Source organism: Salmo salar, chromosome ssa11, assembly GCF_905237065.1.
Source record: "Salmo salar chromosome ssa11, Ssal_v3.1, whole genome shotgun sequence".
Taxonomy (NCBI): domain Eukaryota; kingdom Metazoa; phylum Chordata; class Actinopteri; order Salmoniformes; family Salmonidae; genus Salmo; species Salmo salar.
This window is the reverse complement of record NC_059452.1, coordinates 6340513-6356875: the sequence shown is the minus strand read 5'-3', so window position 1 is coordinate 6356875 and position 16363 is coordinate 6340513. Positions and strand designations below refer to the sequence as shown.

Sequence of the window (16363 nt, the reverse complement as noted above, 5' to 3'; positions counted from 1 at the left end):
TCCATCGTTTGAGTCGGTATTATGTAACGGAGACGCTGTGAGTCGAGAAGCAGGTGAAATGTTTAATAAACCAACAACCCTGAAACGAGACAACATAACAGTGGCGATAATGCATGAACACAGGAACAATACTGACTGAGGAAGGAACCCAAGGGAGTGACAGATAAAGGGGAGGGAATCAGGAAGGTAATGGAGTTCAGTTGAGTATCATAATGATCTGTAGGTGTGCGTAATGATGGATCCCAGAACCGGTGGTTAGTATCCCTCGACGTCGAACGCCGGAGGGGAGGAGCGGGAGTAGATGTGACACTCTCCATGGCCTTCATGGTTTCATACGTTTTCTTTTCGATGATAGATCAACCTTCTTCTGCTAAGCCCAAGTTTTGTTTTGAGGACAGAAGGGACCATCTTTGTATATGTTCACGATGATGGAAAAAAACTGTTGCACTTGTTTAATCAAATCAAGCACCTTAAGCAAATCTTGCCACTTGAAGCTAAAGACAGGCACAAAATAGTTGACCTCTGTGCAAGCTTTTTAAAATACATACGAACTAACAGATTTGGTGGCATTTGTGCAGTTGAATTCAGAACAATCTAAAATTGTCACTTTTGGAGTCTAGACTATACGCTACTGAAGGGATTCTTATGGCTTCAAATCATCTCACCCACAGACTTCCTCTTCCGATGTGTACCCAGACAGGGATGTTCCATTCAGGGCCTGTTCGATCTGACGTTTGCTTAAGATAAGACTTGCTCTTCCTCTCGTGAAACGCAGGAGAAAAACTCCCGGTTATCGGCTGAAAAGGGGTGTTGAGGCAGCTGTGTGTAAAGATTTTCACTGTTTAATCATCCAGTTGGAAAATGTAACCCATATGGCCTTCACTCATATCAATCCCACCTTTAAAACAATCAGGTGCATCACAAAAAATGGCATCAATGGTTTTGTCATTGTGGCCCAGACATGAAGGACACATTACACCTAGAATGTTTTCTATAGTTTGTGGTTTCTCTCTGAAGTTTCTTGTCGCTCGTAGTGTTCACAGGAGTCTAAGTCTAAGTCTAACACTTACTTATAATCAGCAGACCTACCCAGAAATTACTTTTTCATTCTACAAGGGGTCACAAGCTCACTACACAGCAGTTCCTTAAGTTCACTACAAAAATTACCCAACTGTTTCAAATGTTCAAACACATTTCCTTAAGTTTAGCAAGGTCACTACACGACACATCAATCACCAGCCCATTACCTTTTATTTCAAACGAGCTTTACTTCAAAGAAACAGCTGCAGTATCAAGTTACATAAGCACACACTAAACAACATGAGAACATCCGGACAGGATGTCCTTAAAAGGTCAAACACAGGACACAGGAAAATCAATCACTTTTTGACAGCAACCGTCTACTATACTCTCTCTGTAATCCTAGCTAAGCACACCATAGGAGTTCCCATAGTATATAGACACTTCGGTATACACAAAATGTGATGTGAACAGGGGAGTTAAGCAATGGCACTATGTTAAGGAATGTACATATTTTCATATGATTTTTTCATAGACCATCTATCATATTCTTAATGTTCTTAGTCAACTAACTTAACTGAAATATATTATTTTATCAATCTTCTATTACTAAATTCTATATATATATGTTTTTATGTATATGTTTTTTTTTTAGCAGTCTCGGGCTAGGCAATAGGCTCCTCTAGTATAGTCACAGAGAAAGTAACCTTTAAGGCAAAGAACACCAAATTCACCTCAGACTGTTACAGTAATAAGCTGTTGGGTCATCTCATCACCAAATGCCATTCTCTGTGCTCTTACATACAGTAGGGACCGTCTTGTTCCCTGTGCATATTCAAAAGTTAACTTCTGTATATGGAGGAGCTACACTTTTCTGTGCTGTAAAAAACAATTCACATTATGTACTTTTACTGTCCATGTCCTCTATTCAACATTCCTATTCTTGTGTTCCTATTGCCCAGTCGTAAATCAACCACTAGCCCCTAAACCCAAGACACTCATCTTGATGCCCACTTGAAGAGCTGATCGAACTGAATACCCCTGTAGGCAACATGGTAGAAATTTCACCCCCATCTATTCTGCCTCACTGATCTGTGGGAGCATCAAGTGTCCAGGGTTAGGTGCTAGCTGTTCGTTTTGGACTGGACCACAGTCTGTTCCAGCCTTGCTTCATAATGTGACAGTATGGTGTTAGAGCGCTGTGTCCTCGGACCCAAACAGCTTGGTAGCGATGGCCTTGCAGTCAGTGAGGGGGGCTTTCCCGTCGAAGTCTGCAGGCAGGATGTCAGCATCAAAATCATTCAGGTAGCCATCCAACTCATCACCGTGAACAAAGACCTGCCAAGAGGAGGAGCCACAGACCAAAATTAGAGGAGAGGAAAAGGTAGGTGCACAATACATTCATAATTAACAATTTCAGAGACATGGTTGAATACCAACATTTCAGACACTGAGTAAAAAATCCAGGGTTACATATTATCTAGAATTGATAGGTGCACTTGAGGTGGGGCAGCCTATATCCTCGGTTAATTACTTTCTATGAAGATTTCACCTGAGATTGTCCCTTTAGATATTGAAGGATTATTTATTAAAATAACTACATGAGAAAAAGTAATTGATGATTGTTAACATTTAGTAGACTCCATAAACAATATTATCACCACTGTTAATTCAATGTATTGGTCAAATAAATGTATAATCTTAGGTGACTTTAATAAGAATTGCCTCGATAAATCCTTTGCTAAGGGACAGATTGAAATTTAGGTTGGATGGGGAGCATCGCTGCACAGCTATTTTCAGGGCTCTCGAGAGATGTTCGATCGGGTTCAATTCTAGGCTCTGGCTGGGCCACTCAAGAACATTCAGAGACTTGTCCCAAAGCCAATCCTGCGTTGTCTTGGCTGTGTGCTTAGGGTCATTGTCCTGTTGGAAGGTGAACCTTGGCCCCAGTCTGAGGTCCTGAGCAATCTGGAGCAGGTTTTCATCAAGGGTCTCTTTGGCCATAATGACCATTGTTATGTTTGGAGGAAAAAGGGGGAGGCTTGCAAGCCGAAGAACACCACCCCAACCGTGAAGCACGGAGGTGGCAGTAACATGTTGTGGGGGTGCTTTGCTGCAGGAGGGACTGATGCACTTCACAAAATAGATGGCATCATGAGTAGGAAAATTATGTGGATATATTGAAGCAACATCTCAAGACATCAGTCAGGAAGTTAAAGCTTGGTCGCAAATGGGTCTTCCAAATGGACAATGACCCCAAGCATACTTCCAAAGTTGTGGCAAAATGGCTTAAGGACAACAAAGTCAAGGTATTGGAGTGGCCATCACAAAGCCCTGACCTCAGAAATTACAGCCCAAATAAATGTTACACAGAGTTCAAGTAACAGACATGTCAACATCAACTGTTCAGAGGACACTGTGTGAAACAGGGATTCATGGTTGAATTGCTGCAAAGAAACCACTAATAAAGGACACTAATGAGAAGAAGATACTTGCTTGGGCCAAGGAACACGAGCAATGGACATTAGACCGGTGGAAATTTGTCCTTTGGTCTGGAGTCCAAATTGGATCTTTTTGGTTCCAACCGCCGTGTCTTTGTGAGACGCGGTGTGGGTGAACGGGTAATCTCCGCATGTGTATTTCCCACCGTAAAGCATGGAGGAGGAGGTGTTATGGTGTCGGGGTGCTTTGCTGGTGACACTGTCTGTGATTTATTTAGAATTCAAGGCACACTTAACCAGCATGGCTACCACAGCACTCTGCAGCGATACGCCATCGCATCTGGTTTGGGCTTAGAGGGACTATAATTTGTTTTTCAACATGACAATGACCCAACACACCTCCAGGCTGTGTAAGGGCTATTTTACCAAGACGGAGAGTGATGGAATGCTGCATTAGATGACCTGGCCTTCACAATCCCCCAACCTCAACCAAATGTAGATGTTTTGGGATGAGTCGGACTGCAGAGTGAAGGAAAAGCAGCCAACAAGTGCTCAGCATATGTGGGAACTCCTTCAAGACTGTTGGAAAACACCAAGACTGTGCAAAGCTGTCATCAAGGCAAAGGGTGGCTTTTTGAAGAATCTCAAATATACAATATATTTAGATTGTTTAACACTTTCTTGGTGTTAAACAAATCTAAATATTTCATAGTAGTTTCATAGTTTTGATATCTTCACTATTATTCTACAATGTAGAAAATAGTAAAAATAAAGAAAAACCCTTGAATGAGTAGGTGTTCTAAAACTTTTGACCGGTAGTGTAAGTGTGTGTGTATACATACACACACACACACATACATACATATATATACTGCTCAAAAAAATAAAGGGAACACTTAAACAACACAATGTAACTCCAAATCAATCACACTTCTGTGAAATCAAACTGTAAACTTAGGAAGCAACACTGATTGACAATAAATTTCACATGCTGTTGTGCAAATGGAATAGACAACAGGTGGAAATTATAGGCAATAAGCAAGACACCCCCAATAAAGGAGTGGTTCTGCAGGTGGAGAACACAGACCACTTCTCAGTTCCTATGCTTCCTGGCTGATGTTTTGGTCACTTTTGAATGCTGGCGGTGCTTTCACTCTAGTGGTAGCATGAGACGGAGTCTACAACCCACACAAGTGGCTCAGGTAGTGCAGCTCATCCAGGATGGCACATCAATGCGAGCTGTGGCAAGAAGGTTTGCTGTGTTTGTCAGCGTAGTGTCCAGAGCATGGAGGCGCTACCAGGAGACAGGCCAGTACATCAGGAGACGTGGAGGAGGCCGTAGGAGGGCAACAACCCAGCAGCAGGACCGCTACCTCCGCCTTTGTGCAAGGAGGAGCAGGAGGAGCACTGCCAGAGCCCTGCAAAATGACCTCCAGCAGGCCACAAATGTGCATGTGTCTGCTCAAACGGTCAGAAACAGACTCCATGAGGGTGGTATGAGGGCCCGACGTCCACAGGTGGGGGTTGTGCTTACAGCCCAACACCGTGCTGGACATTTTGCATTTGCCAGAGAACACCAAGATTGGCAAATTCGCCACTGGCGCCCTGTGCTCTTCACAGATGAAAGCAGGTTCACACTGAGCACGTGACAGACGTGACAGAGTCTGGAGACGCCGTGGAGAATGTTCTGCTGCCTGCAACATCCTCCAGCATGACCAGTTTGGCGGTGGGTCAGTCATGGTGTGGGGTGGCATTTCTTTGGGGGACCACACAGCCCTCCATGTGCTTGCCAGAGGTAGCCTGACTGCCATTAGGTACCGAGATGAGATCCTCAGACCCCATGTGAGACCATATGCTGGTGCGGTGGGCCCTGGGTTCCTCCTAATGCAAGACAATGCAAGACCTCATGTGGCTGGAGTGTGTCAGCAGTTCCTGCAAGAGGAAGGCATTGATGCTATGGACTGGCCCGCCCGTTCCCCAGACCTGAATCCAATTGAGCACATCTGGGACATCATGTCTCGCTCCATCCACCAACGCCACGTTGCACCACAGACTGTCCAGGAGTTGGCGGACGCTTTAGTCCAGGTCTGGGAGGAGATCCCTCAGGAGACCATTCGCCACCTCATCAGGAGCCTGCCCAGGCATTGTAGGGAGGTCATACAGGCATGTGGAGGCCACACACACTACTGAGCCTCATTTTGACTTGTTTTAAGGACATTACATCAAAGTTGGATCAGCCTGTAGTGTGGTTTTCCACTTTAATTTTGAGTGTGACTCCAAATCCAGACCTCCATAGGTTGATAAATTGGATTTCCATTGATTATTTTTGTGTGATTTTGTTGTCAGCACATTCAACTATGCAAAGAAAAAAGTATTTAAGATTATTTATTTCATTCAGATCTAGGATGTGTTGTTTAAGTGTTCCCTTTATTTTTTTGAGCAGTGTATAAACATCTTCATGCATTATGTTTTCAATGCTCATAGAAGTGCGGTAAATGTGTACAGTTTCCTGTTTCAAAAATATTTTGTTATAAACAAGCAGTTCAGTAACTCTGCCCCTCAGTTGCTGCCAGCAGCAGCACGCATAGGCCGTGCCAACATTGCCTCAATGACAAGGCAAGATTTCATAGCATAAATTTTAACAGCACAAAGAAAATGGACCGTTCTGCGGCGTTCAAATATGCATCCATTCAGCCAGACCTTCTGGGTCTGCTCTAGTCTCCCAATGAGTTTCTTGTGCCAGACTACTTCCGCACGTGAGACTAGATCTGCTCTATTAGGTACAGACAGCGCTAAAGCAAAAAGTTAATTGTAAATAAATGATCATAACAGTCATGGGAGCATGTGCACCCAATAAACCACACAACTATATTCAAACAAGAGTCGAAGGACAGAGGAATACACTAGCTAGAACCTTCTCGTCGCGGATCTGGTAAGACAAAAAAGCATGGACAATTTTATTGTTTCCCCCCATGTTGTTCATCAGGTTCAATTGTAGGTGAAAGGGCGACGTGTGGACTAAAACAGCATAAAACCTTGTGTATCACAAATAATGATGAAATTAAATTAGCCAGCTACAGTAATTTTGAGAAACATTGTGAAGTAGTTTGGTCGATTCTTTGGTCTAAGTAGTTATCTACCTTTGATAAGCAGCTATAGCTAGGTGGTAGCTTGCTAGCTAGGTAGCTCCCATGCCAATTTCAAGTCTTCCTAAACTGATATCTGACTAACTTGGAAATATTAAGTTATTTCAGAATTAAAGTTAATAACTGGCTAGAGCATCATCCTTTGTGACATGTTAGCTAGCTATCCCAACTTAGATAATGTGTTTTCACTTTTGCATGCTTGTTGCGTTCTCCCTGGTGAACTCGTGGGTTAGTGACATCAGCTGGCTGCTCATTCTAAATAATATAATTTAATCTGTTCAAAACAGTGGAAGCATGTGCAGCAGTGATCATTCAGTTTTTGACATGCATAAGTGAAATAGGTGTATTTATGCTGTTGTTCAAACGCACAAATAACTTTATATATATTCTCAAAGAAACTACCGGTAGTTCGAAAACTTGGCATCATTTTTGCCATGCTGCTTTGTTGACAACTCCAACCACCTCGTGCATCTGGTATTCAGCCAATTAGCGGCCACCACTGATTGGTACCAATTTCTTTTTAAATGTATCAACTTAGGTTTTCCTTGCTATATACAGGGGAATTTAAGTATACAAGACTCACACTACTTCTTTTGACAACAGCAGCAAGTGCAAATTCCAAGGGTACATCATAAGATTGGAGTAAGATCTTTAGTATTTTTTTTATTTATTTGGACACCTGCATCCTGCAAAATAAATAAATATCTGGTATCTGTATGGAACTACAGAAAAACTATTACGCCAAATACATTGATTATGTTCCCTAATGCTGACATCTTGTTGTAGCTAAGCTACAGTGCACAAACCTTGCCAAACAAGAAAATGGATGAGGCTGAAAGAGAAACAGCTAGCCTAGCGGCAGGTAGCCTAGCGGTTAAGAGCGTTGAGCCAGTAACCAAAAGGCTTCTGGTTCGAATCCCCGATGCCAACTAGGTAAAAAATCTTTCGATGTGCCCTTTAGCAAAGCATAACCCTACTTGCTCCTGTAAGTCGCTCTGGATAAGAGTGTTTGCCAAAAATGTAAAAAACAGACTGGCACATGGGCTGCTGCCCTTCTCCCTCCTTTTAACCTACCCCATCCCTCTGCCATTCTCCTTTTCCTCCATCTCACCCTCTGCCACCATCCCCTTGCACCTCTATTCATACCCTCCACCTCCCCCACCTCTTCCTCCTCCTTCTTACCCTCTCCAGCAGCTTGCTCTTCATGAATGGTTTGACCACGTTGTAAGTGGTGGTGAAGTACCAGGGCTGGTGGGTCACATGGATTGCCTTGAAACGTGCCGGGAACGAGTCCTGCAGTGCACACAACAGAGACCAACACAGGCTGGGTCAGACTCATGTAGGCAATAAGCACATTTAGCACATCTAGAGAGACATTCCAATAAGGATCCTCAACCACATAATACAAATAGTATCGGCGATCATACTGAGTGGTCTTCGTTTTCTGTTAGTGGGAAGTGGGACAGCTAGACTGATCACATACTGCACATTGATCTTTCTGTTTTGTTTGGACTGTCTGGTCTTATCAGATCTGAGTAGTTCCTAGATGGTAATGTTAGAATGGACGAATACTAGTGATAGCCACTGGTCTGATTAGGGCCTTGCCTTGTTCAGTAGGCATTCATTATTATAATTGTTTTAATGTACTGAAACAGATAGGCACTACTTGAACGGTAACACTTTACTTGACACCCAGTGTTATAACATGTCATAATAGCTAACGTAACTTGTCATAACCTGTCATATGGTGATAACACTGTCATGACCCATATATTTACACGTGTTGTGACATATATTGCATTATTTTATGTATGGTTGTGACACCTACATAAGAATGTCAAAACTCACATTTATTCAAATAGGTTTTTCACTACCAAGAAGTTTCCTTTTGTTGAAACGTTTGTTTCTTAAAATCTTTGTTGTTGTAATGAATTCTTTACAGTCATGTTTTTTTCATCATATTTTTAATAACAAGTAGAAAATACACTTTATGACAGCAACAGAGCATTGGGGTAGGTTCATGTCTGACGTCAATGTGTGCGCAATTACAATGATAATTTAATATGGTCATCAACAAAAAAACATACTGTTGACACATAGGCTATGGTGTAATGGAAGGTTTTGCCTTGCGTTGTAGGTTTTGTGGGTTTTGACACTGTTATGCAAGTGTCATAACGAGCCATAAAATAACTACCGTGGTAGATTTTGTGGATTTTTACACTCTTATGTAGGTGTCATGTGTCACAAAAGGTCTAAATATATGTGTAATGACAGTGTTATTACCATATTATAAAAGGTCATGAGAAGTTATGTCTGCTGTTATGACATATTATGACATGGTTATCGCCTTGTCATAACGTGTTATGACGTTGGGTGTCAAGTAAAATGTTACCACTTGAACTGTCCCATTGAGAATGCCCATTTTCGTTTTTTGTTGAGAAATGTCTTTCTACATTGTGCCTTACTGAACTGCATCCAGAACTAACAATCTGTAGGTATATAACTATTTTCTGTGTGAGGCTGCCTCTAAGTCTGATATTGTCTATTGATTTGTGTGTGTTGCTGCTCTGACCTGCAGCATATCCACCATCTTCTTGAGCTCAGTGGGTTTGATGCCAGAGGCGTGCTGCATGGTGAAACCCTTAAAGTTCTCTATCAGTACAAAACCATTGATCTGGGTTTCCTCATTCTCCAACAACTTCTCCAGGATCACACAGTATGCTCGCAGGGTCTATTACAGTGGGCGAGAGAGAGTGGAGGAAAAGGGAGAAAGGAGAGAGAAATTCATAAGGATTGATTGTCTCATGAGTCTCTAATATGGTGCCGACAGACATGGAAGCTCTGCGTCTAGCTCCTAAGCAACTTTGCAGTATTTCCTTTTTTTGTGTTTTATTTCTTACATTATTAGCCCAGAAAGTTTTTTGTGTTATTACATACAGGCAGAAAGAACTTTTGGATATCAGAGCAGCAGTAACTCAATAGCATTACAATCAGGAATAAGACTTTCCTGAATTGGATTATTTGGTAGTACCCCCCAGGGCAATTCTACTTATCCCAAAGGCTACTCCAAGACACCGCCGGTGGAGAAGTGGCATTCAGAGTGGACTTCTAGTCCGACTCAGGAGGCGTGCACACCATCCACCGCTTCCGAGTATATTACTTGCTAATGTTCAGTCTCTGGACAATAAAGTAGACGAGCTCAGGGCGAGGATCTCCTTTCAGAGAGACAGGGACTGTAACAAACTGATTCACGGAATCATGGCTCTCTCAGTACATCGCGCAGACAGGAATAAAGAACTCTCCTGCAAGAAGAAGGGCGGTGGTGTATGTTTCATGATTAACCACTCATGGTGTGATTGTGATAACGTACAGAAACTCAAGTCCTTTTGTTCACTGACCTAGAATACCTCAATCAAATGCAGACCGTATTACCTCCCAAGAGAATTCTCTTCGAGTTATAGTGACAACCATGTATATTCCCCCTTAAGCCGATACCATGACGGCCCTCAAGGAAATACACTGGACTTTCTGCAAACTGGAAATCACATATCCTGAGGCCGCATTTATTGTAGCTGGGGATTTTAACCTCTTACATCTAGATGTTCCGATAGCGGAACACCTCACCAATATCCAATGATAGGGAGTGGCGCGAATTACAAACTCCTCAAAAATCCCAAAACTTCAATTTTTCAAACATATGACTATTTTACACCATTTTAAAGACAAGACTCTCCTTTATCTAACCACATTGTCCGATTTCAAAAAGGCTTTACAACGAAAGCAAAACATTAGATTATGTCAGCAGAGTACCCAGCCAGAAATAATCAGACACCCATTTTTCAAGCTAGCATATAATGTCACAAAAACCAAAACCACAGCTAAATGCAGCACTAACCTTTGATGATCTTCATCAGATGACACTCCTAGGACATTATGTTATACAATACATGCATGTTTTGTTCCATCAAGTTCATATTTATATCAAAAACCAAAAATGAAAGTTTCTGGCATTTTGCAGCCGTAATTTGTATACTCTACCTCATCAAAGGTGACCTCCTCCAGGTCCCAGTTCTCGATGTTGAAGAGGAGCACTACGCGGCCGTACTTGTCCCTGCTGGGCAGGACCACAGGGTAGCCCGCCTCAACGGTGCTGCGGACCGCCTCGGGGGTTAGGTTCTCAAACAGCTCAGGGTAGTCCCTCCTAAAGCGCACATAACCTGTGCAGAAACAGCCACAGATATGAAATCAATAAGGTTCCTCTTGAAGAGCACATATTAACATTGCCCTAACAACACCAATGTAGCCTGTTCCCAGATCTGTTTGGGCTCTTGCCTACTCCATTGGTGTCAGTTTGAAGCCAACATTGCCATGACAATGAGTGACAGAGGAATTTAGGCAACACAAAGTTGACTTACATTGTATACAAACAGACTGGCACTCAGGCTACGACCAATGAGGTCAGTCCTAAAGAGTTCATACATTAACCTTAGTGAATACATTAACCTGACTGAAAACCACAACAAAATGGGGTTAATGATTTAACTACTCCTAACACCCGCAAATTCAGCTGAATGAAGTCCCTTTTGAAGAACACATGAGGTCAGTACAGTTCATAAGGCTGACACCCCTACGCCCCAAGCAGCACCGAAGCACCGCCGCAAAGCTTTATATTTTCTCTTTCATTCGACCGCTTGCACACAAACATGGTTGGCTGTTTAAACCTGTCTGAAAAGAGCCTATACTACACTGTGTATGAAAACATTAAGAACACCTGGTTTTTCCATGTCTTTGACTGACCAGGTGAATGCTATCATCCCTTATTGATGTCACTTGTTAAATCCACTTCGATCAGTGTAGATGAACGGGAGGAGACAGGTTAAAGAAGGATTTTTAAGCCTTGAGACAATTAAGACATGGATTGTGTATGTGTGCCATTCAGAGGGTGGATGGGCAAGACAAAATATTTAAGTGCTTTTTAACAGTAGTAGGGGCCAGGTGCACTGGTTTGTGTCAACTGCAACTGCAATGCTGCTGGGTTTTTCATGCTCAACAGTTTCCCGCATGTCAAGAATGGTCCATCATCCAAAGGACATCCAGACAACTTGAGGCTGTTCTGAGGGCAAAAGGGGGTGCTACTCAACATTAGGTAGGTGTTCCTAATGTTGGGTTTACTCAGTGTATTTCTTTGTCAAAAATCATAATCTGAGCTGCATGCGCTCCTTCTGTTGCCTTCCTTGTAGACAGAATAAAACAGGGTTGGGCGGATTACTTGATAAATCTGTAAGCCTACTAATATATTTATTCATAAATAAAAACGTGCACATTTTCAATAGCCTAGAACAAACTAAGAAACCAAAACAAAAGTGTTTAACTTTGTAATAATTCATTTTTTTTTCAATTTGATCTAGAATCTAAATTGTCAATAATACAACTAGGCCTACAATATTTTTGGGAAAAGTAGACTCAAACAGCATATGTTGAATAGGAATTGCCTTTAGCAAGACACTGTGGTTTGTTCTGGCCGATACCCTCGAACTTGTCAGCAACACACCGAATCTCTCCAGACTCCATCGAGGAAAGATTCATTATAATCAATCTGAACACTTGACACCTGATTGGCCATCAGCGGGACAATTAGTCAATATCCCTAAATTGATGTTGGTCATCTGCTATTGTCTGCTTGATTTTTAAAGCAGCTTCTTGTAAGATTTAACAAAGAAAGCAAGGATGTTTCGAAATGGCATTAGTTTTTCTTTCATTTAATTGAGTCTTATGATGGAAGCCTGGAGTTTTTTATTCTAGGCATGAAGATATTTCAACATCATGTCTAGATGATAAAAGGCTACACTGATATCTTGTGCTTGGCTGTCAAATGTATAGGTGTCCACATAATATTTAAATTGAGGAAGTGTTAATCATTATTTTTGATTGACGGTAGACGTACCTCCTAATGAAAAGGCAGCCCATCCTGCTGACGTGAGTTGCTGAACAGCGCACTTGCACTTGAGATGCATTCATGATGAGAAAGTGAACTTGCCTTTTCCAAAAAGTTTGATATAGTCCATTCATGTAAAATATGTGCGGAGTAGTTGGTTTTAAGCATCAATTTATCAAATCAGTTCTTGTTTTCTTGCTCTTACTGCAAACAGCACCTGTCAAACTATAATGTCTCGGAAAACCCAGATGTCGTTGTGCACAAAACATATAGGCTGTTATCATAGGACCTTGGAGTTTGCCAACAAACTGAAGTTTATTCTGTCTGGAATTGTTACTCTCTGCCATGTAAAAATTGCGATCGAAATAGGCTAATAAGAAAGCTGATAATGTTTCATGTGACATGATGGTGAGAGCTAAATAATAGGTTCCCATGCAGTCCCTTTAATCATAGGCTATTGGTACTTTGTGCCTCTAAAATCACAATGTTTGCATTTGTATACAAATAGTATTTTTTACCAATGTCGGCCTTTTACCAGATCCAAATACTTTCGCGTGAACTGTATAATCACAGAGTTTCTAAACCCAGAGGCACAACATCGCTCGACTTATAGAAACGCTTGCAAAACAGACCAGGCCGGGGTTTGGGGTTTGAGAAGTCAGTGAAAAAAGTCAAACATTATTTCTTAGTTGTTAATTTTCTCGAAATCGAATGGCACAACCTAGATTCGAGCCAACGTCTTAAGTAGCTGAACATGTTATTACTCCAACCTTGTGAAAAGTGACAAACTGACACGTTTTCATTTTCATAAAAAACTACTTTATATCGAAGGAGTGCCCTTTGATTTGACGGTAAGCCTCGGCTGCCACCTCGACAATATATCATTAAAAAGGTTCAAAATGTAACCTCTCCCATCACAAAAAAAAATCCTGTTTGAACCTTTACACAGGGGTTCCTCGAAGACTGTTTTCAGAGGGCTTCCTCAATAACCTTTTTAACGCTGATGCATTTGACTCAACTAAAAGCAGAGTACGCCTCACCACTAGTATTTAGGACAGTTTGCAATTGTAAGCATTTGTCAATGTGCTTTCACATGGTGAGCAAAGACAATAACACCAGTGTTTCTTCACTTCTCTCCTGCCCTAGCCCCTTCATACTGCAGAACCAATTAACCTCACGGTGTGTTTGCCTCGCCAATCCCTTTATACTGAACCACCAATTAACCCCAGAAAACAAGTGCATTCCTCTTTCACATTGAACCCACAAGGAAAGAATGTGTGTGTTACATAATCATAGTATAATGCAACAAAAGTTACAACTATTTTCCTTCCTTAACCCATTCCACTGTAAGAGACATGTTTATTTGCATGTCTCTCCGTAGCATGTTTATAGCCAGGTGTGTGTGTGTGTGCACGTCTGTGTGTGCGTGGGTGTGTGAAAGAGAGGAAGAGGGATGAAAGCACAGCCTGTCTCTGTTCCCAGCAGAACACTGGATGCGTATAGGCTTAACAGACTTTCTGCCCTATTTGTGTATAAAAGAGCTCCTTTGTCCGGGGGACTTTGAAAGCAACTAAGTCTACAGTTAATTAACAGCCATCTCTCTGTCCTAGTGATGAGCAGGATTCAGAGACTCAAAACAGTGCAAAAAATATATATTTGGCACTAAATTACTCAATCTTTTGCACAACGTTTATGGCAAAGAAAACATGGGAGACCAGAGGTACAGTATGCGGTGTGGGACAAACAGGATGAAGATGATGACAACACTTCATATGATGTCTTCCCAATATTCTTCTCTACAATTCTTTGATTAATTGATTGATAATTTACCACACCTTGATTAAATGGATGGATGGGTTGGTAAGTGAGTGGATGGATGGTGGGAGGGAGAGATTCACAGATAGATGTGGGTGGGTGGATGGATGGCATTTTTTCCTTTGAAGCCCCCACACCAGACAACTTTTGTGCTTGAGGCCTCCATTATTTGCAAATAATAATCAAGTCAGACAGGCCCACTGGGCTGAAAATGGACCAGCCCAACTGGCCAATTCACTCCTGATGGATGGATTTAACTAGTCTGATCTTTCCGGCCATTGACAAAAGGAGCATCATGCCAAAAACATGCATCCCTTAGAAATATAGGAGCTATCCAGAACCTAAAAAGGTTCTCCCATAGGAGAACCCTTTGAAGAACCATTTTTGGTTCCAGGAAGGACTCTTTTCACAGAGGGTTCTACATGGAACGAAAAAGGGTTTTCCTATGGGGACAGCCGAATAACCCTTTTGGAACCCTTTTTTCTAAGAGTGTACACAGAGTATGCAACCTCTCTACCTCTTACGCAGTTTTTCCAGAAATCCTGATTGGAAGATTCCAGAATCAGGAAGAAATTAGCAGAATATCGTCCAGGATTAATGGAAAACTTGATAATTTTGTGAAAGTTACTGATATTTTTGCAACTCTACTCTTACTATAACCTCTCCCACTCACCCTTCAGGAGCTCGTGGGCTCTGGTCACGTCAAACTTGCGGGCTCTGATGAAGCGCAGCAGCAGGGAGTCGGGTTTGTCCCCGAAGCGCTCCTGCACCATCTTAGCCAGGTCATCCCCATCTCCCGCCTTTTCTTTCATCATGGCCCTAAGCTCCTTCAGAGATGACACTCGCCTTTCCTCCGTCTCATTGAGTTCATCCTTCGCCTGGAAGAGACACGAGTGAATCTCATTTGGAAGGAATAGGCGCGACTCTTGCTGTAACTCAGGGTGTTTCACATATAGCCCTCTTTAAAAGAACCGATCTCAGTCCTCTTTAAAGTGAACTCTGGGGTAAAAAAAGCTAAAGAACTCAGTTCTCCTTGTTTTCACACTGCCCTCTCCTTTGAATGAGGACTCTTTTGAAAGCTCACTTCACCCATTTTGTGGTCTGAGTCCTCTTTGCATTCTCGTTGCTATGTTTAGAAAGGAACCAATGTCACGTTCTGACCAGTAAAGGGGTTATTTGTTATTGTAGTTTGGTCAGGACGTGGCAGGGGGGTATTTGTTTTATGTGGTTCGGGGTGTGTGTTTATGTAGAGGGGTGCTTGGTTAGTGTTTTCCGGGGTTTTTGGGCTATGTTCTATGTTAGTATATTTCTTTGTTCTAGTCTAGTCTTTTTAGTTCTATGTTTAGTTTATGGATTTGGCCTTCAATTGGAGGCAGCTGTGTGTTTTGTGTGTTTTGTTTGGGTTTGGTGGGAAGTTGTGATTGCATAGCTGTGTTTAGCCTGTAATCCTGATCGCTCGTATGGTTTCTTGTTTTGTTTTCCTTAAGTGTTCAAAATAAATATATAATGAGCACTCAACCCGCTGTGCTTTGGTCCACATACTACGACGACCGTTACAACCAAGATCTTTTTCCAACATTCACTCAATGCTCTCTGGGTTTTTACGAAGTGCAGGACAAGCGATTCCGTGTTACCGGACAGCTATATATACACCTACTTTCATTTTGGAAGCTAATAGATTGCATTTAGTTAAAAGATTAAACATAATAATTATAATCAAAAGGTAATATTAACATGTAAATATTATTGGTAACCGAATAAACAGCAGAAGAATAGCTGCAGATTTAATAATGATGTAATTGAAAATTGTACACCCAATGTAGGCTCCTACTCCTTTAAGAGCTAGCACTGATTTTGTACCCTATGTTGTGATTTTACCAAATGCGTTGTCTTGTCACACTATTGAAAGCCCACAATCGAATAAACAGCTTATGAAGCTCTTAGCTTATAGATCACATATTGCAAACAAATAATCTGAACATCGTGTCAGTAATTTCTGTGCATCC

The 16363-nt window shown here is 41.8% G+C and overlaps 1 protein-coding gene across 2 annotated transcripts in view; it reads right to left on the bottom strand.

Annotated features, from left to right (window-relative positions):
- Nucleotides 1-1232: 1232 nt before the first annotated feature.
- The window catches only part of LOC106561906 (retinaldehyde-binding protein 1), a 39800-nt gene continuing 24669 nt past the window's right edge, over nucleotides 1233-16363 (bottom strand). For both annotated transcript variants that reach the window (XM_045688947.1, XM_014126243.2), the window contains exons 4-8: nucleotides 15031-15235; nucleotides 10646-10824; nucleotides 9180-9338; nucleotides 7790-7900; nucleotides 1233-2358 (exon numbers count right to left, since the gene is read on the bottom strand). In XM_045688947.1, coding sequence (XP_045544903.1) covers nucleotides 2212-2358; nucleotides 7790-7900; nucleotides 9180-9338; nucleotides 10646-10824; nucleotides 15031-15235 — 801 coding nt within the window. In that variant the 3' untranslated portion in view covers nucleotides 1233-2211. The remainder of the gene's footprint in view (nucleotides 2359-7789; nucleotides 7901-9179; nucleotides 9339-10645; nucleotides 10825-15030; nucleotides 15236-16363) is intronic.